The following is a 27,384-nucleotide window of genomic DNA, read 5'->3' on the forward strand; positions in this document are numbered from 1 at the left end:
ACTTAGCTTGTCTACACATGGAAACTAATCTGAAATAAGGAAACTGAGGTCACCCGATGAACTTAATAGGCAGCAGGTTTAAAAACAAAAGGAAGTGCTTCTTCACACAACGCCCCGTCGGCCTGTCTGGAACTCGTTGCCAGGGGACATTGTGAAAGCCAAAAATATATCTGGGTTCAAAAAAGAATTGGATACATTCATGGAGGAAAGGCCCATTGGTGGCTGTTAGCCACGAGCGTCAAGGATGTGTCCCCCTGCTCTGGATGTCCTTAAATCTCCAACTGCCAGAAGCTGGGACTGGACGACGGGATGGATCACTTGGAAATTGCCCTGTTCTGTTCGTTCCCTCTGAAGCATCTGAACCGGTCACTGTCAGAAGGCAGGATACCGGGCTAGATGGGCCATTTGTCTGACCCAGCATGACCGTTCTTAGTTAAAGAGAATTAACTGTTCCTGATGAACTCCATGTGTGGATGCTCTTATTCTGGAAAGAGAGCCTTATTCCAAGTAGTTTAATCCGTTTCCAAAGTGGATTAAGCTAATCGGGAGCAAAAGTGTCCCTATGTGGAGTTCGTTGGGCATAGTTAATCGGGAAAAGCTATTCTGGAATATCGTCCTGTGGAGAGGAGCACTAATTATGCATTGGGTGGTGGGTGGGGGAGTATTTCCCATTATCCTTGGCCAACTGGCTTTCCAACATCACGGTTTTGCAGGAACGACAGATTTACGTTGCATTCCCCTCAGCTGTTTGTTCCAGGATCCCTGTGGGGACGCCGGTGGTTCCTTGCACAGACCTAAGCCGGGAAAGTGAGGCCAAGCGGGCCTTTTGCCGCACACACTGGAGGGAAATGGATGTGCTGTGCCCCGCGTCCGTCGGGAACGCTGAGGTGATGGCTTGGGCGTTAAATGGCAGCCGTTGAGTCACATCACCCGTAGAAACTGCATCAGTATCGCTTCCCAGATGTAATTGGCATGGAGACGGGCGCACGGGAGGATGCACGGGGGGCGGGAGCCATAGGAGGGTGAAACTCACCCCGATGTGGGGGCGGGGGGTCCCAGCGCAAGACCTGGACCACGTTAGTTGCACTTTAACCCTAGGCCTTGTGGGACTGGAACAGGCCTCGTCTCTTTAACAATGCAGGGCACGTCTGTTGTTTTACAAACCCGCCCCCGCTACAGCAGGATCAAGGAGATAACTGTTAATGTGGCCTCTGGATGGTATTAACATCGCTTGGCTTCCAGACCCCCTTGCTCTGTTTTCAGGCTCTCGGCTCCTGGGGGTTAGAATCATAGAATATCAGGGTTGGAAGGGACCCCAGAAGGTCATCTAGTCCAACCCCCTGCTCGAAGCAGGACCAATTCCCAGTTAAATCATCCCAGCCAGGGCTTTTCCAGGTTGTAGCGGGAAGCTCCAGAACCGAGGTACAAACCCGCTGCGGGTGACTGGGGGAGCGTTATTGTGTTGATCGAGGCTGTGGTGGTGGGGGGTGTATTGCACTTCACAAACGGTATTTAAAGTCTCTCAACCCTCATGAGCCAGGAGGGAGGTTATCCCCATCGAAGTGGGGCACTGAGGAGCCAAGTGACCTGTCCCTGCTGGCTTGGGGCAGAGCCGGGAAGGGAGCCCAGGAACCCGGCTAGATTAAAACGAGGAATTTTCCCTTGTGTGCATGTCTCATCTCCCTTCCAGTCAGTTAGAGCAGTGACCCTTCCTCACTGTGCCCCCCCTGCCGCCTCCCCCCCCCCCCCCAGGAATCTTTCTCACTCGTCTTCATCTCTTGTGCCGCTAGCCTCGCAGTCTGCCCATTGCAACGTGCTGCAGCCGCGCCCGGCTCTCGCTCCGGGTCCCCGTTTTAGTCCGAAAGCAGCACGGTCTCGGGGTTCAGGTGCTGGATTGGGAGACCCCAATTCTGTTCCCGGTTGGGCCGCTGAAGTCACACCCTCTGTGCCCCATGCAAGGCCAGGGAGCGCGAAGGTTATTTGTATTAGTGTGGTCCCTTGCTAGATGCCTAGAAATGATCAAGAAGGCTGCCTAACTGAGAGTAGGGCCCTTTTGCGTAGTGGCTGCATGGACCCACAGAGACAGTCCCCGTCCCGGAGACCTCGCTCTTCAAACCAGATGAGGAAGGGTCTTACCCTGTGCTTTTAACTCCAGTTGCAGCCAATAATCCTTCCAGACTCCAGCTCCATCCTCACTTGCTTTCTCCACTCCCCTGTTTCGGGAAGAAGCTGTATGGTGCAGGAGGAAAGCCCCGTGTCACTTCCACCATAGCAATGGGGCCAGGAGCGAAATACACCCTCCAGGGCTAGTTCAGCTGGCATGCAGGCTGTTCCCCCCATGTCAGCATTCAAAGACACCCTTTTCTGGTAATTCAGGCTGCCGTCTTGGCCGGCCCCAGGGACTGAACCCGGGCCTTGAGCAGCTGAAAGCACAAGGCTACAGGATGAGGTTGGGGTGGGGGCTGAGAGCCATTGAACCAAACTTTAAACCTTGTGTCTGATGTAAACCACTTCAAGCCAGGGGGTGCGGCAGCACCCATGGGTGGGCTTTAGAGCCCAAGCTCCGGCTTGAGCCACACTGTCTGCACTGCTGTTAGCATGTTCACCTGCACCCTGCTAGCAGGAGCCTGTCTCCCTAGGCTGGGAACCTCACGGCAGGGCACAGATACCCCTACAGCCCGTTTGGGTCACACTTCTGTTTTTTCTCTACAACCAGGCGCGCTGGGGTCTTTTTCTTTTTCTTTTCTGAAAGCTGCGATTCTCTCGGTCCCGGGACGCCCAGAAAATCAGCAAACATCCCCACACTCACCATAAAACGGCGAGAATTAGCCACCCTCCTGACAGTCAAATTCCCCCTCTGCGTTTCAGCCTGCTGGACCGGCCCTCACGTGAGCTCGCTCCAAAGAGCCGCCCCAAGACCGAAACCCTTATTGCCTTCAAATACTGACCCTTCCTTATCGCAGCCGTTGCTCTGAGCATTTTAGCTGACTCTCTTTTTTTTAAAAAATTTATTGTAATGAGTTTTTAATTGTCCGCTTCTCTTTGCCATCTATTTATTTTTAAACAAAGCTCTGAGCTGTGGTCTCTGGGCGACTATTAGCAGTGAGCTGCTTTTTCACTGTGCATGACTTTCTCCTGAAAGAGAGCGCCCGCCAGCGTGAATGTGGACTCAGTTTGGGTTCCTTTGGCATGGTAGCTCCTAACCTTTAATACCTTCCCCCTCCGCGTCCCAATAGAAATCTGCCTAGATGATCATAATGGTCCCTTGTGCTTTTAAATGCTTTGAAAATATCAACAACCGCTCCCAGCGAGAGCTCATCAAGTGTCCCGAAGAAATATGCATTCCCAGAGTGCTGCAGAGACGCGGGAATCTCCGGGCACTTCCATGTGAAACCTAACGAGCCGCTCCCAAATATTTATTTCTGTCCAGCTGTCTGCTCTGCTCTGCCTCTCCCCCTCCTTGCTAGTATCAGGCCGCTGTCTAATGGTCGCTCATCTTCTAAAGCTGGGGTGGAAGGATTTCTGTCCGCCATGCTGGCTGGCTGGGGGCATTGGCTCGCTGACCCGGGGGCCTAGCCTGCGCCTTGGGTCAAGTCCCCACTTTTCCTGCGTGACGTTAAGTCACCTGGATGTTTATTCACCGAACTCCCATTGAATTCGGCGTCTAAATACCTCTAGGATCTGGGCCTTTGTCCCTCTGTGCCTCAGACGCTGTGCTAAGGGTGGGCCCAAAAGTACCATACACTGATGCAACTCTGATTTCAAAGACAATAGGATGCTGGGGTTTCCCCCCCCGCCCAGCCCCAGCCATGTCTGAATCCCCCTGTGCTGGGCCTGTTTGCTCTAGGATGGAGTTTGAGGCCTGTCTGTTTAGGTGCGCTGGTGGCTGCTGTTGCCGTGGCGATGCAGCACCTCAAACCCCCTCAGCCCCGGGAGGTAGGGAAAATGGTGAGGAGCGTCTGGTGGGTGGGGTGCTGCACTGCGAGTCTGGGCTCCTGGGTTCCATCCCCAACCCCGCCAGCTCCGTGACGCTGGACACGTCACTTTCCTGGGCCGTGCCTCAGTTTCCCCCCACTCTTTGTCTCGTCTCGTGAGGTGTCTGCCCAGTGCCTACTAGAATAGGCCATGGTCTCAGATGAGGCCTCTGGGTGCTACTGCAGGACAGATGAGTCCTTTTCCACGGGGGAAACTGATGCACAGAGCTGGGAAGTGACTTGTGCAAGGTCACCACATGGGTCAGAGGCGGAGCCGGGAATAGAACCGAGGAGTCCCAAGAACTGGGGGGGGGGAGGGAGGGAGGGAGTGTGTGTGTGTGTGTGTGTGTGTGTGTGTGTAAAAAGGACTTGTTGGAAAGTGAATTGTGCTCTAATATGTAATTTTGCAAGCCCGCGTAATGTCACCAGCTGTACTGCCTTCCTGATTTAAAAAAAATTACTTACTGTTTGCGCTCATCTGGATTTTTTCAACTTTGTTTTCATTATCTAGCATAAAGAAATAAACCACCCTTGGCTCCCAAGCACTAATTTATCCATGTTAAATGATCTTTAAAATCTGCTAATGCCTCATGGATCCCAGCTGCTGTAATTAATGCCTCTGTTTAAATCCTCTTCTTTCCTTAGGGGCGAGACAGATGGACCCCGATGCTACGTGCAGAACTTTTGCTGAGACTTAAAAAAACAACAAAACCCAAATCAAATCCAGCTAGAATTTCTTGTTCATAACTTGTCTTGGGAAGAAACTCATCATGTTTATTGTTGTTGTTGTTTTATTTCTTCTCTTATGTAGCACCGAAGACATGTAGCCCTAAACAGTTTGCATGCAAAGATCAGGTTACGTGCATATCTAAGGGCTGGAGATGCGATGGAGAGAAAGACTGCCCCGACGGATCCGATGAATCTCCCGATATATGTATGTATCTTTTTCTTTCCTGCTAATTGTGTGTCTGAATTTATATTTGCCAACTGCATGCTTCTTCTAGGAACTGGCATCAACATGAAAGTTTCCTTCCTCATTCATTTTCTTTCTATAGTACCATTCACTTGCCACATCTACAGGTGCAGATATGACAGGAAGTTAACAGACGTATAAACCGTCCAGTCTGTCTACCCCCCAATACCATGCTTCTCAAATGCCCTGTGTTTCGAGGGGACCTGCTGCCTCACGGTTCTGTGCGAACCTCCCTGTACACCTTTATTGTTGGCATTGCTATACACTGGAAATAAAAGAAACAGAAAACAGAGGATTTAGCAAGAGCCATTTAAGTGGAAGGAAAGAACCCCGCAGCATTGTATGCTTCCTGCCTGCATAATCTGAAGGGGGCCTTCATTTTTTGGCTCTTTGTGGGACTGTTGTCTTTGGCATATAGATTATTTGTGTTGAGAAGTAATGCTGGTTGGTGTTTTGAGGTGAAGGAACTGGAGCATGTAGTTCTCTAGCCTGGTGCGTGGGGGGGCGTGTTTTGTTCACACGGGCAACATGCTGCGACCTGTGTGACTGTGGCTCTCTTTGTAGCACGAGCTTGCGTCCTGAAGCTTGGACCCCTGGCTTTATGGATCTTGGTGTTAGCCTTAGTGGCTCACTAGGAGTTGGTCGGAATCCACTGTTTCAGTGCTTGAGGGGTCCCCCCCCCCTTCCCAAAGTTTTAGCAGGGAACAGAGCCAGGCCAATGTAGAGCCTTTTCCTTCACCCCAGAAGTGGGGGACGTTGGCAAAGAAAGTTCAAGGTGAAACGTTTGGTAGGTTGCTTTACTGGGTGTGGGGGGGGGGGGAAGGGTGTTTCGGTAATGGGCACCCACTTTCTGGGTGTGTGTGTGTGTATAGAAACTCCGATGATCTTAACCCCGTTGCAGAGAGGCACGACTCTGACAGGGGTTGTGCTCCTTGGCATTTGCTGCATCCATCCTTTCCTGCAGCTGGCGAGGAGCGCTGGTCTCAGGGGAGGAATCTCTGAGGCTTCAAGCTCTGAGTACCCTGGAGCAAAGAGCGGAGAGGCTGACACAGACCGGGGGGCAGGCGGGTGGGCCTGGGGAGAGTTGGATCTGCTTGCAAATCTGCTGCAGCCAGGAAGATAACTGGAATCTGCCCCTCTTGGGTGCAGACTTAAGGGGTTGGGTCTGGAGGGGAAAGGGACAGATTTTCCTGGAGTTGGGAACAGCCTGTGGACAATCAAAATAGCAGTTCCCAGATTTGTGTGTTTGTTTTTGGGTCCATCAAGTCCCTTTGCCTCAGCCGCAAAGGCCGGGCGGGCCCCTCGCTGCACAGCAGCTGCGTGGAGCTGTGGTGACTTTATGGGAACGGTCAGATATCTGGCCCAGCGGAGGCTGGATCTTAAGGAAACACAAAGAAAAGAGAGTAACAACAAACGCCAATTGTTCAGGAAGATGGGGGGGGCGCGTCTAGGAGGGGATCTTACGTTGCTGATATGGTACCTGTGTGTGTGTATATACCACCATACAGAGCTTTGTGGTGCCTTTTCGTAGAGAGACCGCAATCCTGCTCCATAGCATGGGGGAAGGAGCATGGCCTAGGGGATAGCACGCTTGTCTGGGATTCAGCAGATCTGGACTCTGTTCCTGGGTCTACCACCAGCCTGCTGGGAGACCTTGGGCAAGTCACTTCCTCACCCTCTGACTCGGTTTCCCTGTCTGTAAAATGGGTAACCTCATTGATAGATCTCAAAGCGCTTTATCAATGGAGAGCTCTAGCTGAGAGCCAGGCTTTACTGTGTCAGGAATAGACCTTCAATGACAAATGGGATTGAACCACAAACACAGTGGGTGGCCCCATCTTGAGTGGGCCGTACACCCCACGGGGCTGGTCTGTCTTTTCCCCCTGACACTCTGGCAAATGTGTGTGTAACTTGCCATGCCAGTAAAGTCTCTTTGAATTTGTAACGACTCTGGGTGGGCTTTTCAAAGTAGCACAAAGCGTGGGGTGGGGTGTTAGGTGCCTAAATCCCTTTGACTTCGGGTTCAGATGTCAAATGCCCTCTGGGCTCCTTCCATCCTCTTAGCCTCCAGCGCTGAAGTCGGTTCCTGGCTGTGCCAAATGAAATAAAGGTCTTTCCGAAGCGGCCTTTTGACTCAGGTTATTTATTAAGGCAAAGTGATGCAACCGCCTCCTGATGGGAGGGAGAAAAGACGAAAGGGCTGGGATGGGCTGTCTGGCTCAAAACAATTGGCGGCCCTGGAAAATTCCTGTGCTAAACTTGGAGGCTTTTTGCTCTGGAACACATCCGTCCTGGTAGACGTTCCGCATGGCCTGTTGGTACTCCTTTAACCGGACTCTTTTCATCCATCCGGACAGATGCAGCAAACCCTCCAGCGCTCCCTGAAAATTTCCTTCTCAGCCTTTCTCCCGAACCTTCGTTTGCCAACCTTCTTGGGATCGGGCCACCCAACGTTTGCCCTCCCACGAGGATAAACTTGAGAAATCCATAGCTCGCCACGTACCCACGAGCGCCCCAGCGGGCTAAAATAACCCTTTGGGATGTTTTCTTTTTTGAGAGACGCTTTTCCGTCCTGTAGGCTCTGCAAGGGTTGGACAGATGCCTCCGAGCTGCAGCCACCTCTTGGGGGGAGAGAGCCAGGCTTTCTGCCCCAGCAGCCGTACAGGCCAGAAAGTCCTGGGAGGTGGTGAAATTAATAGGTTTTTTAAGGGGAAAAAGGGGTCTTTACGATGTAGCTTAGCCTCCTGTGTAAGCAAGGCCAGAGAGTTTCATTCCTTCCCTGACCTCTAAGGTCTAATTCCAGGGTCAGTTTCCTGAACTGGAATTGTGTGTGTGTGTGTTCACAAACTCACCTACACGTGCGAAAAAGAGAAAGTGGCAGGGGATCAACAAGAGGCCAGAGCCGATTTACGTCCTGTCCTGAGTGACACCTCTGGGCTGGTGCTCACCGCAGCCCCCACACTGGGTTGTTGCTCACAACCACTTCCCGTGGCGGTGGTTGTGCGGAAGGCTAGAAGGGGGGTTCTGTCCTGTTGCATCGCTAGGGGAACCTGCCTCAACCCCTCCTTTCCCAGCAGCCACCTTGGATACGGCCAGCCCGTCCCTTTGGGCACCTCAGAGCTTTGCTCCTACTTGGAGAAGCTCAGCTGAGCACAGATGATACCTGCTCCCCCCTACACAACTCCTTTGCCTGAGGGCAGGCAAAGGGGCGGTACATTAGCAGCAGTACTGGCTGCTCTCCCGTGGTACACCTCCAACCAGCCAGCTCGCAACCCTGCATCTCAGCTATCCTGTTCCTGCACTTTGGGAGGGGCGTTCAGCCATCTCTGTGCTCCCCCCGTTCCGCTCAGCCCTCAGTGTAAGTGAGTGCAGCCCCGAGGCTGCTCTCACAGGTTACACACGGTTTCCCAGAGGTCATGGGGGGCTGAGAATACCCATGATGCAGTGTGCTCCAGCCAAGTCCCTGACCTGCCCCCCACGCTGGGGGCTGGGAGCAGAGCTGTTGCAGAATTAATACACCAGCCATGGAGAGGCACCTGATCCTGAGAAACAGGCCCATAGCTTCTGTAATAAAATTCTGGCTGTCAGTTGAGACCTCTGTTTGCAGCCTGAGCCTGTCGTCATCAGGGACCTGCCAGAGACGTGTTATCTGCGCTTAGCAAGAATCCCTTGGATATATTTGCTTGACTGAGAAGCAACAGGAGTGTTTCTTCCCAGGACTGGTTAGACTTTGTGCAGTTGGCTGGAGAGCTGGGTGACTTGTGTTGCAGAAGTAATGCTGGTTGGTGGTAGAAGTGCGAAGAACAGGAACCAGGTCTTCGGTGGCTTCCTTCTTTTTCTTCTAGGATGAGCAAGATCTGATTTTTTTTCAGAATTACAAAGAGCCAAGAATAAACTGCCCTTAAATCTCGGGCAAGGCGTGTTGGACAGGCAGACCGGGTATAGGGATAGGACTGGCTGTGTGGAACAGGGGCGGGTTGCTCTGTGGGCTGGACACAGAAGACTGGGCTTCTGTTCCCAGCCTGCCCCTGACTCACTGCGTCACCTTGGGCAAAGCCAGGAAATAAATGATAATTCGAGCCTTCATCTCTCTCTGCATCTCAGCTCTCTGTCTCACAAACGGGGGGTATAAATAATCCCACAGTGGGAAGGGCAGGGCTGTCTAGCGGGTAGAGCACTGGAGTGGAATTTAAACCTGAGTGCCGTTCCCAGCTTGGGCACTGGCCTTGGGCAAGTTTCTTCCTCTCCCTCTGTGCCTCCGTTTCCTACCCCCTTTTCTCTTTCTTGCTTTTTTGACTATTGTAGAATCAGAGCAGTGTTGGGCCAGGTCACCGAGACCAGCCCTGACCAGGCTTCGTCCAACCAAAAGCCTCCAGCAACAGGGACTGTTGGACTCAGCTTCCAGAGCTTAACTCCCCCGAGAGAGAGTTATCCTACTGTCTAACCTGGAGCTAGAAGAAGAAGCCCATTGCTTCTTGTCCTGCCTTCAGTGGACATGGAGAATACTTGATCACCCTTAACGTAGTTGAAGACCGTTATGGGTCGTCTTTCGTCAAGACTAGACTGCCCGGTTATTTTAACCTTTCCTCATAGGTCAGGTTTTCTCAACCTATGATCATTTTTGTTGCTTTTCTCTGGACTCTCTCCACTTTGTCCATATCTTTCTTTAAGCGTGGTGCCCAACGCCGGCCGCAGTACTCCAGCTGGGGCCTCACCAGTGCCTCGTAGAGCGGGACAGTTACCTCCCAAGTCTTACGTAGGACCCTCCTGTTAATACACCCTAGACGGGTATTGTCCTTTTCCCACATGTGCATCACATTCTTGGCAGTTGTTCAGTTTGTGATCCACTGTAACCTCAGGACCTTTTCAGCAGTACGACTGTCTAGCCAGTTATTCCCCATGTTGTATCTGTGCATTTGATTTTGCACTTGTCTTCATTACGTTTCATCATGTTGATTTCAGACCAAGTCTCCAAACGGTCAAGGTCCTTTTGAGTTCTAATCCTGTACTGTAACGTGCTTGCAACCCCTTCTAGCTTGGTGTCCTCCAGAAATTTTACATGCATTGTCCAACTCCTCCGTGAAAATATTGACTAGTACTGGATCTAGGACACACCCCATGGGACCGCACTACATACATCTCCCCATTTGACAGCGAACCACTGTACAGCCCCTGCCGCAGTGGGGCCCTGGTCTCGGTTGAGGCTTGTAGGTTCTGGCATACTATTGACTAGCATGTGATTTGTTGGTAGCACGAATCCTGAGCTAGCTTGTTCTAACATTCCCGCAGCGGTCAAGGTAAAAATGTGACTCCCGGTAGCAAACTGGAAACATTTGGCAGTTATGCAGCTGTTTACGTCTTCAAAAGGTTGTGCAAACATGAGCTAATTCCCTCCTCCCACATCCCTCCGCCAGAGAAGACTCAGCTTCTGTCTACACTACAGCCGATGTCGGCAAAACCTACATCGCTCGGGGTGTGACTGTTCCCATCCCCGCCAGTGGGATGAGTTACGCCGAGGCGAGCGTCCGTGTGCGCAGCGTGCTGTCGGTGAGGGAGCTTCTCTCTCAGACTTCGCTTCGGCGGCTTGCGGAGGTGGTTTGTTGAGCATCTTCACCAGATGCGCTGGAGCGGGAGCTGATTGGGGGAGGAGCACCCACAGAGTCAGTGCCTATGTGTATAGACATACCCTTATTCTGTCCTCTTGGGGGCAGATACCAAAAATCTGTGGGTTTTTTTTTTTTTTAAGGTGATTTGCTGAATGCCTCTTTTCGCAGTTGCCCCTTGACTCTAAGGAGCTTTCCAGGGCTTGGGCATCATTCAGTTTATTTTACCAGCTGACTGAAGATAAGCAGGAGCCCTTTAACTCACAACGTAAATAAATACAACAACCCGAGTGTCCGGGGAAAGGCCCTCCTCTGGAGCTTGAAAACCTCTTGCAATAGCTTCCTGCGTCTCCGCTCTCTGTGATGTGTGTCGTGGGAGCATCTCATGGACATCGCAACGGGGGGGGGGGGAGCGCGAGGTGCTGCCCTCGAGTTCCTCCATAGCTCTGCTCTCACTCACGCTGGCGTGTCTTCACTGCAGCAAAGGAAAAGGCACCTTCTCAACTTGGGTTCAAATAACAAGGACGCCTCAGCGACTTGGGTGAGCAGGCTGAGTTCACGCCCACAGAGGAGCCTGGGCTTGGACTGGAGTTGCTAACCCAAGTTAAAACCTGAGTTTGCCGTGTCGTCTTTGCTGTTTTACGCCACATTAGCTAATGTGGGTTAAGAACAGATCCACCCCTCCAGGGAAGATGCACCCCAAACAGGATCACACCGCGAAGCAGCGGTCCAGCTCCACACAGAGTGATGGGACTGGTGCCAGCGGTGGGTGAGTTGTAACTCACGCCGCTCCATCCTTGCTGCATCACTCCCGCATCAGCAGCAATTGACCCAACCGGCAGCTTGAGCTGAAAGCACCACTTAACCTAGAGATGTGTGTGTGGATGGGAGTTGGAGTAGGGGCAAAAATCCGGTTATACCCTGAGCTACCAGTGCAGAGAAGACATCCCTGGGTGGGCCCCAGCTGGTCCTGTGGTGGTCGGTGTTTTACAAACACTTCGTGAGAGAGAGCATCTGTGGTGTGCGCGTGTGAGTGTGTGTGTGCCTGCACGCGCACCATGTACCTAAGTAAACTGGGGCAAACCCCAAGTGGCTTCACTGGCTGGTTTTACCCCAGCTGAGGGCCTGGCCTGGCTTTGCTAAGCTGGGAGCACTGTTGTCCGTTTGCACTTGTTAGCCGCCTTGCATGTAAAACGGCCGTGGCTTTTGCCCGGCAGCCTCTTGACATCCTGCCCCTGGTCCAGCCTCGCTTGCGTGCACCCAGGGATATTAATAGGGATTCCTGCTTGCTTTACATCTGCTGAGGAAGCATGAGTGGCGGCTAAGCTGTCAACACGTGCAAGGGGCTGAGAAGCCCCTATCTTCTGGGATTGTCAGAGGGGCTTTTCTCACGCCAGTCTGGCACCGGGGGCTTCAGCTGACTCACATCCTCCTTATCTTGCTGGCAAGGAGAGTGTGATTTGTTTTAAAACCTGGGCTTGCAAGGGCTGCTGCTGCATGCAGCCTTGGGGAGGGACATAGGCCTGCAAGGGGGCAGCCCCATTTGCATTGCAGAATCAGACTCCTGGGGCATCAAGGGCTGATGAAATGTTGTCTGTTAACAGATTCCCCAGCTCTCCGTTAAGTATTCCCCAGCTGCCATCCTGCAAAGGGAGCTTAACTCTAAGCGTGGGAGTGGTCCCCATGGAGTGTGTACATGGGAGATTGTACTGGTTTAATTGGCTTAAATTAAACTGGGGCAACTATTCTGTGTAGGGGAGGGGTCAGATTTTCAAAAGATCCTAAGTCCCCTGGAGTTCAATGGGACTGAAGTTGCCTATGTCACTTTTGGATGCTTTTGAACATTTTACCCAAGGCTTGCTGCAGGGGCGGTGTGGCTTAGTGGATAGAACATTGGCCTGGATCCGCGGGAGCTGGGTTCGATTCCTGGCCCTCTTTCCATCCCCTGCACCATCAAGTCACTTCCCCGTGCCTCAGTTTCCCCAGCTCTGAGAATAAGACTACCAGCCTCCTCTGTAAAGTGCTTTGAGAGCTACTGATAAGAGCGTTGTTAATGCAGATAACAAAAAGGAATGTGTTTACTGAGATGCAATGGTAATAAACCCTCCCTGAGGGACTCCCAGCCAGCCGGAGGCACTGCAGCCTGGGTAGAAGGTTTGCCCTGTTGATGCCACAGCCCACTTAGCTGCCGACACTTCAGTCAAATGGGTCTGGTGCATGCGGAGCGGCCTGCTTTTATCTGTTCTGCAGCCGTCTGGGGCCCTGGTGTCTGCATGGTGACAGTTCCTGTCGGGAGAGATGCGTTTGTCTCTGCCCGCGCGCTGCGGGGCAGTGAATGATCAATGTGAATCTGTCAGAGGGGCTGGTTTTCAAAAAGTGCCCTCTGAAATTCAGCCACCTTGAAGGCCTCTTGAGGCAAGCACCCAAAAATGGAAGAGCTTGGCCTGGGGCTGCTGGAAAATGTCGGTTAATGGGCTCTCTGCTCACTTGCATCTCCAGCATTCTGATGCTAAGTGTGCTCCCTTGCCCCCAGGCGTCCCGGGCGCGTCACAATGAAAGTCCTCGGCCGCTGGTTTGGAGATGTTTGGGGAGGAGATGGGGCCAGGTCTTCAGAGGGTATAAAATGGGCAGCACCCCGGGACGTGGCGGATCTATGCCAGTGTGTACCAGTCGAGGAAACTGACCCGCTTGTCTAGTGGGTGTGGCCAGGGGCAGGGAGTGGGGAATGGAGATTCCGGACGCCTGGGTTCTAATCCCAGCTCACTGTGTAGCCGGGGACGGGGCTCCTTTCCCCCAGCTGCTATAGGAATGTTACCGATCTCCGAGGTATCCCTGGATGTGGAGCCTTTTCCTTGCTGTTTGTCGAGGCCTTTTTGAGCGGTAGGTGCTATGTAGGGACAGAGTCATGGTGTCTGTCTGCTTTGGATTGGCCTGAGGCTGCACCCTGTATATGGCGGGGGCTGAATTGTTCCTAGCGGGCAAGAATCCTGGGCCGGAGCTCTCCTCTGTGAGCAGCATCCCCAGACCGTCCTCGCGGCTTTGCAGCATGCTCCTGGCAGCTCAAAGAGGCAAGAGGCAGGGTAGGTTTTGTGAAAATTAACTGGAAGCGTATGCGAGATCCTGGAGTGGATTTTCCCGAGATTGCTCCCCTTTGACAAACTTGCCCGCGGTTCCGAATCTCCCTCCTCCCCTCCCCCCCCTACTGCTGCTTGGGCCTGGAAGCAGAACCTCCCCCTCCCTCCACGTTATTGTGTATTATGTAGCCTCTGGAGGCCCCCTCTGAGATCAGGGTCCCCCCTGTTGTAAAGGCTGCACAGACTCCTCATGAGAGGCCATCCCTACCCGGAAGAGCTCACAGTCTAACTAGGCCAGACGGATGAAGAGAGGGGAAAGGAAACGGAGGCACACAGCGGGGAAGTGACTTCCCCAGGACCACGCAGCAGAGCCACGGCTCGAACCCAGGTCTGCGGAGTCCCAGCTCAGTGCACTGTCCCAAAGCGAAGATCAGCTTCCCCCTGGACTCTAACCAGCGACCTTCACGGACGGTGGCTGCCGTGCGGCTGCAGCTCTCCCTGAAAACGGCAGTAGGGTTCTGGAGGGCAGAAGCATTTCCTCCCCACGTCCCCGATCGGTCCGAGGTGACCTGGCCCAATGTGGACACAGCCATACCAGTGTAAAAGTGTTTATATTGGTATCACTAATTGTCGGGAGGGAAGGTGAGCTAGACCAGTCTGAGTGCATCTCCGTTAGGGGTTGTACGGGGTGGCTCTTCTGGTTGAAAATGCACCCCTGTCGCCTTCATACGTACACCAGTATGATACCAGTGTGCAGGCCAGGCCTTAGGCTGTGAGCTCCTGGGTGCACGGGCTGTCTATTTTTGTTGTGTTTGTACAGTGCCTAGCACAATGGTGCCTTGACCCAGGCCTGGGGGCGCAATCCCAATGCTAAATAATAAGAATCGGGGTTGTGGCTGTAACCTGGGAAAGTGCAGTCTTCTCAGCACTCGGGTAAGTCTCCCAAGTGGGTTTTATTTGAATGTTCCTTTCCGTCTCTGACGCTCAAGCCACGTAGCTGGTGAAGTCTCCAGTCCTCGCTTCGTGCCCTCTTATCTCTTCACTTGTAGCTTTTCCCCATTTTTATGTGTCTTTGGGCTGGTGCCAGATCAGTTACAGGCTGCATTTGTGGGGGGAAGAATTGCTTCTTTTCAAGTGGTTTTCTGAGGTTAAAAATTCATGTCTAAGTCAGCCCTTTGGGGTGTACCACAGGCTTGTCACATGTAATAAATTGGCTCATTTATTAACGAGCAAATGCAGTTGAAAGGAAATAAAGTGGCTTGTAAATTAATCCTGCCCCGTTTGTGATAAGTAGTTGATCTGCTCTTTCCACAGGGATAATGGGCAGGGAGATCCGTTTTGACTGATCGACTGCGTGCTTCCTATGGGTGCCTTCCCTTGACCTGTTTGGAAACACGGCTAATTAACCCTTAATTTGCAATTATTCTGAGCCTAGGAGAGGGGTTTTATTTAGATAGCTTCTGTCTCTACAGAGAGCTCTATTGTGCAGGAGCTGTTAAGAAGGCTCTTAAACTACAGAGTTGCCTGGTTATAAATCAAACAGCGTTCTCCTCCAGAAGGGAAAAGAGAGGGAGATGCAAAGACAAGTGGTGGCAGAGTTTGGAACAGAACCCAGGAGCCCTGGGTGCCCGTTCCTTGCTCTAATCACTAGATCCCTCTCCCCTTTCAGAGCCAGGAGTAGAACTAGGGGTCCTAGCTCCCAGTCCCTCCCTGTTCTAACTCACTAGGCCAAATAGAAACCGCAGGGGCCGTATAAACAGAATCCTTCCTAATGGGTGGCCTTTTAAAGTCACTGCAACCGAAACAAACAAAGAGGAATAAATGTTGCCCCCTTAGAAGCCGGGGGATTCGTGCAAAGAGTTGTTGGGGCTGCATGTTCCTGTCTGGATCCGTTGGCCTGGTTTCCTCGTGGCATTGAAATGTTTTCCTGCCTCTGTCGCATGAGGCAGAGAAACGGGGCTCCGTGTTTCACGGCCTGAGCTTTTCTGATGGCTTGTAGGTTTTGCTGTTAGCCGGGAGCTTGGCACACTGGGTCTGAACTTCCCTTTTGAGTTGCCAAGTGATGATTGGCTGTTTCGAGCCTGTGCGAGTGAGGCTGGAGGGCAGGGAGATGCGTGAAGACCTCTGTCTAGGAACTATGCTGAATAGGTCTCGTTCAGGGTTAGGAAAAATACAGGAGGCAGGCCGGCCCTGTGAGAAGAGGAGTGCCTGTCTGTGCGTCTCCTACCCCCGCCTCTCCTCGTGCCAGTTCCACCCCGAGGCTCTTCTCCTCTCAGCCAAACAAAATGAAAATCGAATCAACGCCCCTTCTTCCCAGTTCCCTGCACCATTCGCTGGTGCATGGAATGAACCTTGTGAAAGGGAGCAGTTGCCCCGGAGCCCTGGCCTGGACAAACCCTTTTCCCCCAGGGACTGGGGCTGGCAGAGGCCTTGCCCTGACCGAAGTCGCTAGCCCATCAGCTCAAGCGAACGACTTTCGGATGCACCCTCAGTGAGCGAGTGCGTCTGCAGCTGAAGGAGAAATCGTGCGTCAACGCAGGAAAACTCCAGTTCCTGCATGTCCCACTCCACAGGGATGTCACGTCCCCTTTCCCCTCCCTGCTACGTTGCACCTTCTTCCCTGTGGGTCTCTAAGCTTGGAACTGGCTCTCTTCTACGTTCTGCGACACATCTCCATGACTTCCTGCATCGACGGCCGTCCCTATTCTGTGCTTGAGCTGTCCTCCCACATACCGCTCCGGCTGGGTTAGACTGCTGCCCGCGCGGGACAGGGACTGCCTCTGTGGTTGTAAAGCATCCTGTTGCATTTACGCTGCTCTGCAAAATGGCGGTCAAAATGGCACCGTCTGACTGGGCTGTTGCGGGAGGAGAGAGAGGGCACAGCACAGCTGGTTAGGGGAACTGGAGACCTGCCTTCAATTCTTTGCTCTCCTGGGGTGATGTTGGGCAAGTCTCTCTCTGTTCCTCATGGGAATAATGATCTGTCCCCGTCTCTCCGAGGGGCCGTGTCGGGGTTGGATACTGTGTTGGGGGGCAGCCCCTAAGTTAGGACGCAGAGCTAATCACAGCCCATGCTACGCCCTGGAATGGCTGCCCCAGCCAGGGAACCCCACAAGGCACCCGTCGCTGGGCGCTTCCTCTGTCCCTTGGGTTCCCTTTCCCATGCGGCAGGCCTCCTTTCCTGTCCAGGCCCCATTCTCGGGGGAAGTGGGCACGTCAGGAACACTGTGGATGTGTCCGTTCTGGTCTGCCCCGGGCAGCCTGGCAGCTTCGAGACGTGTGTCCCGGGCTGTAGGAAGGAGCCGGCTGACGCGCCCTGTCGGATGGGGGAGACTGGGAGACGCTGGCCCAGGGAGGGTGGCGCAGGAAGGAGGGATCTCGGAGGGGTCGCTCTCGGGGGTGACGTTTGCTGTGTCTGACGAGCTGGTCAGTAAAAGTGCTGTGTGAACAGTGGGTTCCGTTTCCTTACCGGGGTGAAATATCTACACAGATGCCCGCGCGGGTAGGGAGACGGAGCCACCCGCTGGGGGCCAAAGCTGCAGCCAGGGCACTGGCTCCCTCCGCTGCTGTTAATTTGGTCTCTCCCTTTGCTCTGCATGGGATACTGGATCCTTGCAAATCTGGCCCCTCTCAGCGTGTCCCTGCACGGAGGAGTCCAGGCGGGACCCACCCTGTGTGGCTGCATTACCTGCGCCCCGTCCCCTGGGAGTTTGAGCCTGGCTGCCTGGTGTGCTGTATTTGTTGGATCTCGGGAGTGAAGCTGGGTGGAGTGGGGGCAGTGCTTTGGATGGGAGACCCTAGCTATGGCTCCCCCCAGGAGCGCTGGCCTGTGGGATTGTGGGATAGCATTGGTAGACTCTTGGGACATGAGTCTGGGGGACCTGGGCCCAAGCTGCGTCCACACTGCAAAACAAGAGGCTTGGCCCCTCCGCCTTGCCCAGTCCTAGAGCCTGGGCCAAGGGGATTCACTGTTCGCCAGATAGAGTTGTGTGTAGATGGAAGGGGGCTTTGGGCTCAAGCCAGAGTTGGAGCCCGGGGTTTGTGCAGTATAGACATGCTCATGGGAGTCCGATTTTCAAAAGCAGCCAAGTGACAGTAGCACTGAAGTCTCATTGGAAACGAGTGCGGTTTGGTGTCCTTGCCCCACGCCCCAGCCATGCATGTGAACATGGGTTCTGCGCACATGGGAGGGTTTGGTGTGGGGATGATGGGGGTGGGGGCGGTAAGAATACGCAGTAAACCTGCAGTGTAGACATCCCCCAGGTCTGTCTTGCAAATGGCACGGTTCTCCCTCGGCTCCAGTTGCGTGTGGCTTTGTGTCGCCTGCGGGTGTTTGCATCAGAGCCCAGCGGGTATGAAGTGCGAGTGGATCCTTTTGCACTGGTGGGAGTGGCAGGGCGCTGGGAGGAAAGGAGGGATCCTGATCGGGGAGCTGCCAGGGGCTGGGTTCTCATTGCTTGCGTGGGCCAGGCCCAGCCGCAGCCTCTGGTCCTTGCTGCAGCTGCCAGGTGTTGCTGTGTCGAGCGATTCCCTTCCCCTCTCGGCTCAATCTCTCTGGTGTTCTGCTCTCTTCCAGGTCCGCAGAGCAAGGTGTCGCGGTGCCAACCCAATGAGCATAACTGCCTGGGCACGGAGCTGTGCATACCCATGAGCAAGCTGTGCAACGGCCTTCAGGACTGCTTCGACGGCTCGGACGAGGGGTCGCACTGCCGGGGTAGGGGAGCGCCGACTGGTCCCCGGGGCAGCCCGCACCTCGCTCTGGGCTGAGAGACTCCCGCCATCGGGTGGGAGGGGGGTAGGAAAAATTCCTCCGTAGTGCATGCGGCCACACGGGCTGTTAGCAGGACGTGGCCCCGGTAGGAACCGCGATTCACCGCGGCGTGTTCGCACGAGAGCAGTGCACTGGTGGAGGTACTTCAGTGCACCCCCCCCCCCCCCCGTCAAAGTGTCCTGGGGGCTGTGGGTTAGAAGACCTTGAAGGTTCCCTTCTGCAGGAGAAATGGTGATTGCTCCTGCCCCGGCAGGCTGTTGCATAGCTGCACTCTCTGCTGAGCAGAAGGAGGCAGGGAGTTTGGGTTCTGGTTTAGTTCAGACACTGATTTCCTCCCTAGCCGGGGGTCTTAGCGGGCAGGGCTGGGAGCACAGGGATTGAGGCCTGCTGGTCGTGACCCCTGAGCCCACAGTTCCACGGGCCGTGCTGTCAGTAATCTGGCTCTGAGCTGGATGAGCTGCGGAAAGGGCAAAGAAATTCGTCTAAAAGGCCCTAAATCAGGCACAGTGCAGAGCAGAGGCGCCTGCCTTGTCTGGGGTGCAGGATGGCGCTGCCTAGGCACCCCAATGGGGAGCAGAGCCTCATTGTGCCAGGTGCTGCACTTACCCCTTCTCCTGGAGAGCTTGCCGCCTGAGCAGGCAAGAGGCAGGGAGGGGAAACTGAGGCACAGAGCGGAGCAATGACTTGCCCAGGTGGCCTGAGCCTCCTGTTCAGTGGCCTACCCCCTGCCCCGCATGCCCTTTGCTAATGAACCCTCCACACCTCGGGGGTGAGCAGCAATGCTGGCCCTGCCAGCAGCTCGCCCCAAGCTACGCCCTCTACCGAGCGGATCAGATTGTACCAGGTGTCCCAGCTCTCTGGGCTTGGAGCGTGAGCTGTTCGGGGGCTGTTCCCACAGCGACCGTGCCATACCTGACGGGGAAGGAGGGTCGGGGCCCTAGCCTGGCCCTTGGGAGACCAGGGTTCAATCTCTGCCTCTGGCACTGACTCCTTGCGCGTTCTTGGCCAAGTCACTCAGTTTCTGCCCCTCAGGACCGTGGGGATGACAGCCCTGTCCTGCCCCCCCCCGAGAGGTGTGGGAGGCTGAATACGTTAGACATTGGGAGGTGCTCAGATGTGTCAGATAAGTACCGAAGATACAAGTACGGAGTCCCTGCTGCTTATACAGAGGGTGCCTATCTCTTATCTAGTGCTTTCCCAGGGAGCTCAAGATCATTATTCCTGGTCTCCAGAGGGGGAAACCGAGGCACAGAGCAGGGAGGTGACTTGTGAAAAGTCTCCCAGCAGGTCAGTGGCAGAGGTGGGAATAGAGCCCTGGGCTCTGGCGTCCCAGCTCTCTCCTCTGTGTCCCCTTGCCTTTGTAAACCGCCTATTCAGGCACCCGGAAACATTCCCCTTTGCATAAGCATCTCCTCCTGGCTCCCTGCACCGGATCCCTGGCCCAAATGTGTCCTCCGAGCTATTTATGTAGATTAATTTTATAGAACCACCCCCCCCACAGGCAGCTGAGAGACCCGTACAGTGTCTCAACAAGTCTGGGGCGGGAGGGAGGGTTAATCAGCGGCTGGATCCGTGAGTTGGGGAGGTTTAATTCTATCTGATGTTGGGTTACACCTACTGCAGCCGGGCACAGAGCCGAGCAGGCGTTGGGAGCGCTCGGCACTTGCGGCAGCTCTCGGATGAGGATGCTGGGTGGCTTTTGAGATGTTTGGGTACAGAAAAGCCAGGTTTTCCTCTCCGATTCTCAGTGGTGGCCCTGTGGATCTCGTCAGGCTGGTGGGACCCACTGCAGTCAGCTAGTCTGCATCTCTTAGGCACTTCTGTGGCTCCCAAGCCCCCCACCCTCTCTAGCTTGTTTATCCTCGCCAAGCCCTGAGGCAGGGCAGGATTGTTACCCCCCATTTGACAGATGAGGAAACTGAGGCATATGGGGCGAAGTGACATAACCTGCGGTCCCACAGGGAGCTTGTGGCAGAGCTGAGGCCTTGTCTCCAGACTAGCTCACTAACCATTGGGCCTCTCTGCCACTGGAGTCTGGCCTGCTCCATGCAAGAGATGAAATTGCACCTAGTAATTCCCCACAGTGGAGAGAATCGCTCTTCCTTGGATGAATGGGGAAACTGAGGCGATGGGGCTTGCCTAAGATCACACGGCTGATCAGTGACAGAGCTGGGGCTAGGACTCAAGTTTCCTAGGGCTTAACCAGCACACCTCACTGCCTCAAACGGCTGCCCTGATCTCTACCCTGATAATTCTCCTTCCCCTGGGCCTGAGACGACATGCTAAGGGGCCACGGCTTTTGTCTAGGAGATTTAGATGCATGATTCCTACATGCTCCTAAACCCCATAGTCACTTTGGGAAAATCACTAGCAGCCCTACACACTCTTCTCTAACCTTATGCTGGCTCACCAGCCTGCAGGCAGTTCCCAGTGCACAAGCAATCCTACGATAACAGATCAAGGAGGGGCACACTCCGCGGAGGAAGGGAAGAAATATTGGCTAGTAAAGAAGCAGAGATCCCAGTTGCAACCTTCGAATAGGCAATTATTCCTGGTAGCAGAGAAGGGACAGCTGCAAACCTTGACTGTTCTTTTAAAAATCCCCAAGGGCTGGAATTGTAAACAGGACTGTTTCCACCAGAACAGCACCCTTAAAAAAAAAAAAAATGAAAACCCTAATATTGCTGGGGTTTTCTTTGGTGCGTGTGGCACATGAGCTGAGAGGAGACTCTGAAATGAACATGCAGGCCTGCCAAACACCCTGCAAAGCTGATAAACCATGTGAATGAGTCAGCTGGCCCACCTGGCTTATTAAACTTGCATACACATAACACGGGGGATTTAGAGCGGGATTGTGAGCAAATCTGTACCGTTTTTGCTAGGGGAAAGGGCGCTCCTCCCACTGTGTGTTAGACAGCCAGCTGGCCTGAGGACCGTAGCCTGGGCCGTGACCTCCCCGTGCAAATGCAAAATGTGAACGTTAGGCATCTGCTGTGCCAAGGAGGGTAAACGGTGCTGGTGTGGCTTTCCTTTGCTGGCCCTTGTATTGTGGTAGATGGATCAGAAATGGATTGCATCCACGCTGCTCTGCGGCCTTGTCCGCTCTAGAATGTAGGTCTGCTAGAACTATCCGGGTCTAGGTAGAGGGGTGACACACCCCTAGGCTGGCCGCTGTTATAGCGGGATAAAGGGGAAATAAGCTATTTCAGTATAAAGTACCATTAGCCTGTTATAACTGTGGCCAGACTAGGGGTGGGATAGATAAAATCATCCCCCGAGCTGGCGTCATTGCACTGGTAAAAGTTCTAAGTGAAACCGAATTAAGCCTGGGTTAAACTCTGAGCAAAAGAGAGTCATGCTGGTTTAAAAAAACCCAACCCTGCACTGATTGTAGCAATTTAAGCCCAAAGATCAGTTGATGGGAGACAGTGAAACGCTGGTGTAATAGGGTGTAAACCAGCCCGTAAACCAGAATCCGAGAGTCTGCACAGACATGTGAACTGGATTAGCTAAATTGGTTTAAATCCACATGTTTAGTTCTGGCTGTAACAGGGTCCTTGGGCTAGTGTGGGAATTTGCAATTGACACCCCCGCCCATGCTCCAGTTCTGAGCTTGCATTAGATTTTCGTTCCCCGAATGTCGGGGTGAGAGTCACACAGCCGGAAGTGTTTACAGACCACTCCAGTGCAGCTAAGCGTCCTGATTCCAGTCCTGCTTCTGGCCAGGGTGGCAGGAGGCATCCTATGGGAACCGGTCGTTGCTCCCTGGTTAGTTGGTGTGGTTTCCCGAAAGCCCCCCTCCTGAGCTGGACTCGACCTCTGAACCTCCCGTAAACAAAGCAGAACAGATTTGGATGGTAAAGTGTTGTGCCCCCCTGGATCTGCGTGGGTGACTCTGGTCAGAGGCTGCAGGGACCTGGTGCCAGAGGTGGTGACATTTCCTATCTGACTTTAATGTGGTTTTGGTGCTGGGGGGGCTTTTCAGAATCACAGGCAGTTTGTTTTACCATACACCATGTCCTCCGGGCTCTGCAGTGCTGGTTTCTGGGGGTGCAGAGTTTTGGGGGGAGAGGGGCTATAGGATGTGGGTGGTATGCTGCTGCCGTCCGTTTATGTCCTGTTCCCCTCACCCCCCACTCTTCCCCAGCCCTGAATGTACTTGCAGATTAACTGTCCCGGGTGTGACGCGAGCCCCTGTCCCAGCCCCCCGGGGGCAGGCAGGGGGGAGTTGGGTCTCGGGGTTGCTCTGCAGAGAGGGGTGCTGGTAAGTGGGTGTTTAATGAGCTGTGGTCAGAGATGGCGTCTCAAACCCTCCCCCGTGGAGCTCGGGCTAACGGCTGCCAGTTACTAATAACCTGCACTGGATTAAAAGTGGTGACTCCTTCCCTCCCTTCCCCCCTCTCCCACCCCGAGCCAACCAGCCCCCCACCCTGGGGCTGGATTGGAGCCAGCACCCCCTACAGGGGAAAGGCCCCATTCCCCACCACCCTGAGCCATCCAGTCCCCTGCCCTGGGGTCAGATCGGAGCTGGCACCCCACAGAGGGGAGAGCCCCCATGTCCCATTCCCTGCCCCCCTGAGCCAGTCAGTCCCCCGTCCTGCGGCCGGATTGGATCCAGCGCCCTCTATAGGGGAAAGGGCCCATGTCCCATTCCTAGACTCCTTGAGCCAGCTGGTCCAAGCTGTGGGATGCATTTGATCATGAAGACTCTGAGAGAGGGCTGTGAAAGGGGGAACACGGAGAAAAATGGCCAGATTTTCTCAGCTTGGCAAGGTTCACGTTTCGATTGTTTTGCACACAGATTTGATACAGACCCGAGTTCATCCTGCTTTGTGCTTCCAAGCCATGGGGGCGTTAGGCAGGAGAGGGGAAAAAACCCTCAAACAAAGAGACCTTTGTGGGCTGAAGTGCTCTTCTGCTTCCCACAATGAGTGTCCCTTTGGCCACAAAGCCTCCATCCCAGCCCTTTGTGTGTTAATTGGGTCACGGAAGCCTATCTTATCATTGCTGTGTTTGAGTAGCTGGGTTTGCCCGGGACGCCTGTCCATTTTGTTCTTGCTTTGCTTTTGTGGAGCAGCTTTCCGGGTTGCATGCAGGTTGGAAAGCACAGCTTGTTCCCAAGGGATTGCCGTTTGCACCAGTGCAATGCACTCCCATGCTAGTGAGCCGGAGCATGGTCCAGTGGTTAGGGTGTTACTTGGGGGCTGACGGTTCGATTCCCTGCTTTGCAATAGGCTTCCTGGGAAAGGCATTTAATTTCTCTTTGCCTCAGCTCAAAGTGCGGGCAGTAGTATGGCCCTACCTCAGAGAGACGTGTGAAGACAAATTCATTAAAGGTCCAGATGCTCAGATATGGTTCCCTATAAACAGGTGGACAGTTTGCGTCACGTGACTAGAATGTGGACTGATATATGCAAATTTCGCTAATGTAGAGCCTGAATTCTGGCCCGTATTGTCCCCTTTTTATGAGAGAATCTCACTCTGTATGTGTGTGTAACAAAACCACCTCGCTCCTATCTACTGCTTTTCATCAGCGGACCTCAACGCTCTACGCAGTCTATCTTCACGACCCCCTGGGGACCCAGGGGCAGATCCGTTATCCTCACGTTACCAGTGGGGGTCCGAGGCACAGACAAAGCGGGGGGGGGAATTGAGCCGAGGTCTCCCCAGTGCATTGCGTGGATGTCTGTATAATTACCCCTTTCGGTAGGGTAACGGGACCCATCATTACGTGACCTTGCTAAGTCCAGGAAGCCGTCAGTTACTGGCGCAGCGAGATGAGTGCTCCGGGCGAAGTTTCTCATCAGCCCCAGCCTTCCTCTGAGCATTGGGGAGCGTGGGGCAGATGGACACTCGATTAACATTTATTTCAGCCATGGATAGAAATTAATCTGTTTGGAGCCGTGAGCCAGGCAGCCTTCAAGGCCCTGCAGCACGGGAGCCTCCTGTGCGTGGACTGGGCCTTGGGCGCAGGGGAGGTGCTGGACATGCTTGGGGCGGACCCCTCCCAGGAGCACAGAGATTTAAGCATCCAGCTCCTGCCCGGGGGGCTCTTAATAGATGGGCAGGGACATGTTTTCTCTGCATTTGCTGGTGAGTCCGACTAGGGCCTGGTTCTCTGCTGAGCTCGTTGGGGGTAGGTAGGTCTGGGGAGGAGATGGCACAGTGACGGTCACCCCAGAGCTTCCCGGTGCCTTGCTGCGATGGTCCAGACCGCTGCCTGATTGGACTGCGTGCTGCAGTCCAGACCCACACCCTGCTCTGCTCTTTCTCTGCTCCAGGACGGGGGCAGGGTGTCAAAAGAGCTTAGCACCCAATGGGAATCCCCCCATCCGCTGTCCCCATTGGGAACAATGGAGTATCCCCCTTCTGGAGAACAGTGGGGGAATCCCCCCACTGAGAACAATGGAATATTTCCCTGCTGGAGAACAGTGGGGGAATTCCCCCATCTGCTCCCCTCCCTCCATTGAGAACAATGGAGAACAGTAGGGAATTCCCGCATCCTCTCCCCCACTGAGAACAATGAAAACCCCTCCCACGTGGCGAATCCGCCTGTTGCAGGTATTGCCCGGAGCATCCAGCATGCCCCATTTCCGTGCCGGGTTCTGCGGGGTTGGCAGTCGAGGTGTACAAGGACAGGGGCAGCTAAGAACAGAGGATACTTGCTCCCTTTAGCTTCTTAATTCCCGGTGTTGGGTGGGCAGGGTGCGTCCTGCTCCCCCCTCAGCAGTCCCTACAGGAGGTCCTTGTTTAACGTGGTCTCGGGGAGCATGCAGAGAACGCGCACGATGGGGCTTCAGTTTCACTGCGGGCCAGGCAGCAAGAGCCCGAACCAGGGCTAGGATCTGGATTTGTTTCCTCCCCACCACTGCAGATGCCTCTCAAGTGCCTCTGGTTTCTCGAGGCCACCTGTCTTCAACGCACCCCCTGTCGTGCTCTGCTTCTGTCTTTGCCCGCGGGTTTCCCGGAGCCCTGTGGGGCTGAGCGAGTTGCCCAGCACGGCTCTGCTGGAGAAACGGATGTGGTTGAGGAGGGACGCTGGCGCGCGCTGGGTGTGCGGGGCAGGAGCTAGGTTTCCTGCTCCTTGCCTCTTGTGGCTGATCCTTTAAATAGGAAATGCTGAGCCATGCAGCTGAGGTTAGAGACAATGTGTCTCATGTTTCAGAATCAAATTCCGTCACTGTTTGAAAGCGGCTCGTGCAGCCCTTTCCCTCGCCGCTTCCCTTCGCGGGCTGGGGTGACCACGTTTGTACCTGTCTGCCGGCCGGTCCCCGGTCTTGCGGTGTTCTGATGACCTCGGGACAGATTCTCCCTTGCCCTGGACTTCTGTATTCCCTGAGCCGCGATCGGGGATCAGGGCCCGTTGTGTTGGTACAGCGCCCAGCACAGAACAAAAATACAGCTCTTGCGCCGATGATCTTACAGTCTAACCGGTGCAAAAGAGGGGTAAACCACAGCTCTTCTGATAGCGTTCTGCTCTTGGTTTGCATTGGTGGAAACGTCAAACAAACATTGGTTTGCACGGTGCAGGGTGAAGGTGAATTGGGCCCGTTGTCTTTAAAAGTCCAGCTGGGAGCTACCCTGCCTAGAAATCATTGGTTTCGATCAAACTTATCCTTTTTATACCCCAGCTCCCAGAAAATCTTTACATGCAAAATATTTGAGCTTGCAGGGTATGCCTGCACTGCTCAGGGTGTCGTTGCAAGACGGATTGGTGTATCTTGGCCCATCTACCTAGTGTGGCTACAGATAGCGCTGAAACCACGGTGGTGGGGCCATGCTTTCCCCCCCCCCCCATCGCCCCGGGAACCCGGGATATATGCTCACGTTCCTAGCTGGTATTAGCAGGGCGGGCTAGGTAAAAGCTGGCCCACAGGTGCCTGCCTGAGCTGGGATTGCAGGGTAGCTGTCCCCGTAACAGGGTCCTTCTCCCCTTTTTGCAGGTGGGGAGCCGAGGGCCGCGTGGGGCAGTGGCCTGCGCAAAGTGTCACAAGACGTCAGTGGTAGATCTGGAAATTGACCCCAGGTGTCCCAGCGCGGTGCCTTGGCTATAAGCCCATCCTTCCCTCCTGTTACTCAAGCTAGTGGGGATGCTGCCAGGGCTGTGGGGTTGGGGTGCCTGCGGGAGTCTGGGAATGACAGCAGGAACCTTCGCTGTTCCCATCACCTGCCCAGATGTCTGAAGTGCCCACTGACCCCAGAACTGACGTTCTTCCCCACTGACTCCTTTCTTTAGAGTTTCTGGCCAACTGCTCGGCCCTGGGGTGCCAGCACCACTGCATCCCGACGCTCGTCGGACCCACCTGCTACTGCAACAGCTCCTTCCAGCTGGCCGAGGACAGGAAGAGCTGCAAAGGTTGGTGGTGGATGGGGATGATGCAGCCTGCGAATGCGGGGACAGGACTGCGGGGGCACACCGTCAGCTCAGTGGGCCACGCCTTGCCCAAAGGCCACGTGTGGCCAGCCAGCCTGGGGCGGGGGTAGGGAGCGGAGTGGCTTCCAAAGGGATTTGGACACTTAGCGCTCATTAGAAAACCGCAGCTTTGAAAATCCCATCCTGAGCGTCACAGTGACGTGTCGGGGTTGTGGAATAGCCCAAGACAGACCAGCACAATGGATTAAACTTGATTTCCCCCCCTCCCTGGGGCCCCCCCATTGGAGCACTGAGCAGGCTTCCCCCATTAGGGTGAGCAGCATCCTTGGATGAGTCAGGAAGAGGAGATCAGTCGAGCAGGAGGGGGCGTTCCTTTTGCGTACGGCATGAGTGAGACCCTCACTGGGGGCCGTGGCCAGGTCTGGGGTCCCCACTTCAAAAAGGGGGCTGCAAAATGGGAGAGGGTGCAGAAAAGAGCTCTGAGAAGGACTCGCGCTCTGGGAAGCCGGCCTAGTCGCGAGAGACAAAAGAATCTTGTTCCCTTTAGTTTACTCAGGAGAAGGCTGAGAAGTGACGTGATCGCGGGCTCTGAGTCCCTGCGTGGGGAGAGATTTT

General features: G+C 54.4%; 1 protein-coding gene across 3 annotated transcripts in view; it reads left to right on the forward strand.

Moving 5' to 3' along the window:
- The window catches only part of LRP1 (LDL receptor related protein 1), a 177,916-nt gene that overhangs the window by 38,359 nt on the left and 112,173 nt on the right, over positions 1-27,384 (forward strand). For 2 of the 3 annotated variants that reach the window (XM_074934762.1, XM_074934763.1), the window contains exons 2-4: positions 4,786-4,908; positions 18,201-18,338; positions 26,632-26,751. In XM_074934762.1, the coding sequence (XP_074790863.1) occupies positions 4,786-4,908; positions 18,201-18,338; positions 26,632-26,751 (381 nt within the window). The remainder of the gene's footprint in view (positions 1-4,785; positions 4,909-18,200; positions 18,339-26,631; positions 26,752-27,384) is intronic. The other variant, XM_074934764.1, reaches the window with a different exon arrangement.

This window comes from Natator depressus, chromosome 20 (assembly GCF_965152275.1).
Source record: "Natator depressus isolate rNatDep1 chromosome 20, rNatDep2.hap1, whole genome shotgun sequence".
In the NCBI taxonomy this organism is placed as follows: Eukaryota; Metazoa; Chordata; order Testudines; family Cheloniidae; genus Natator; species Natator depressus.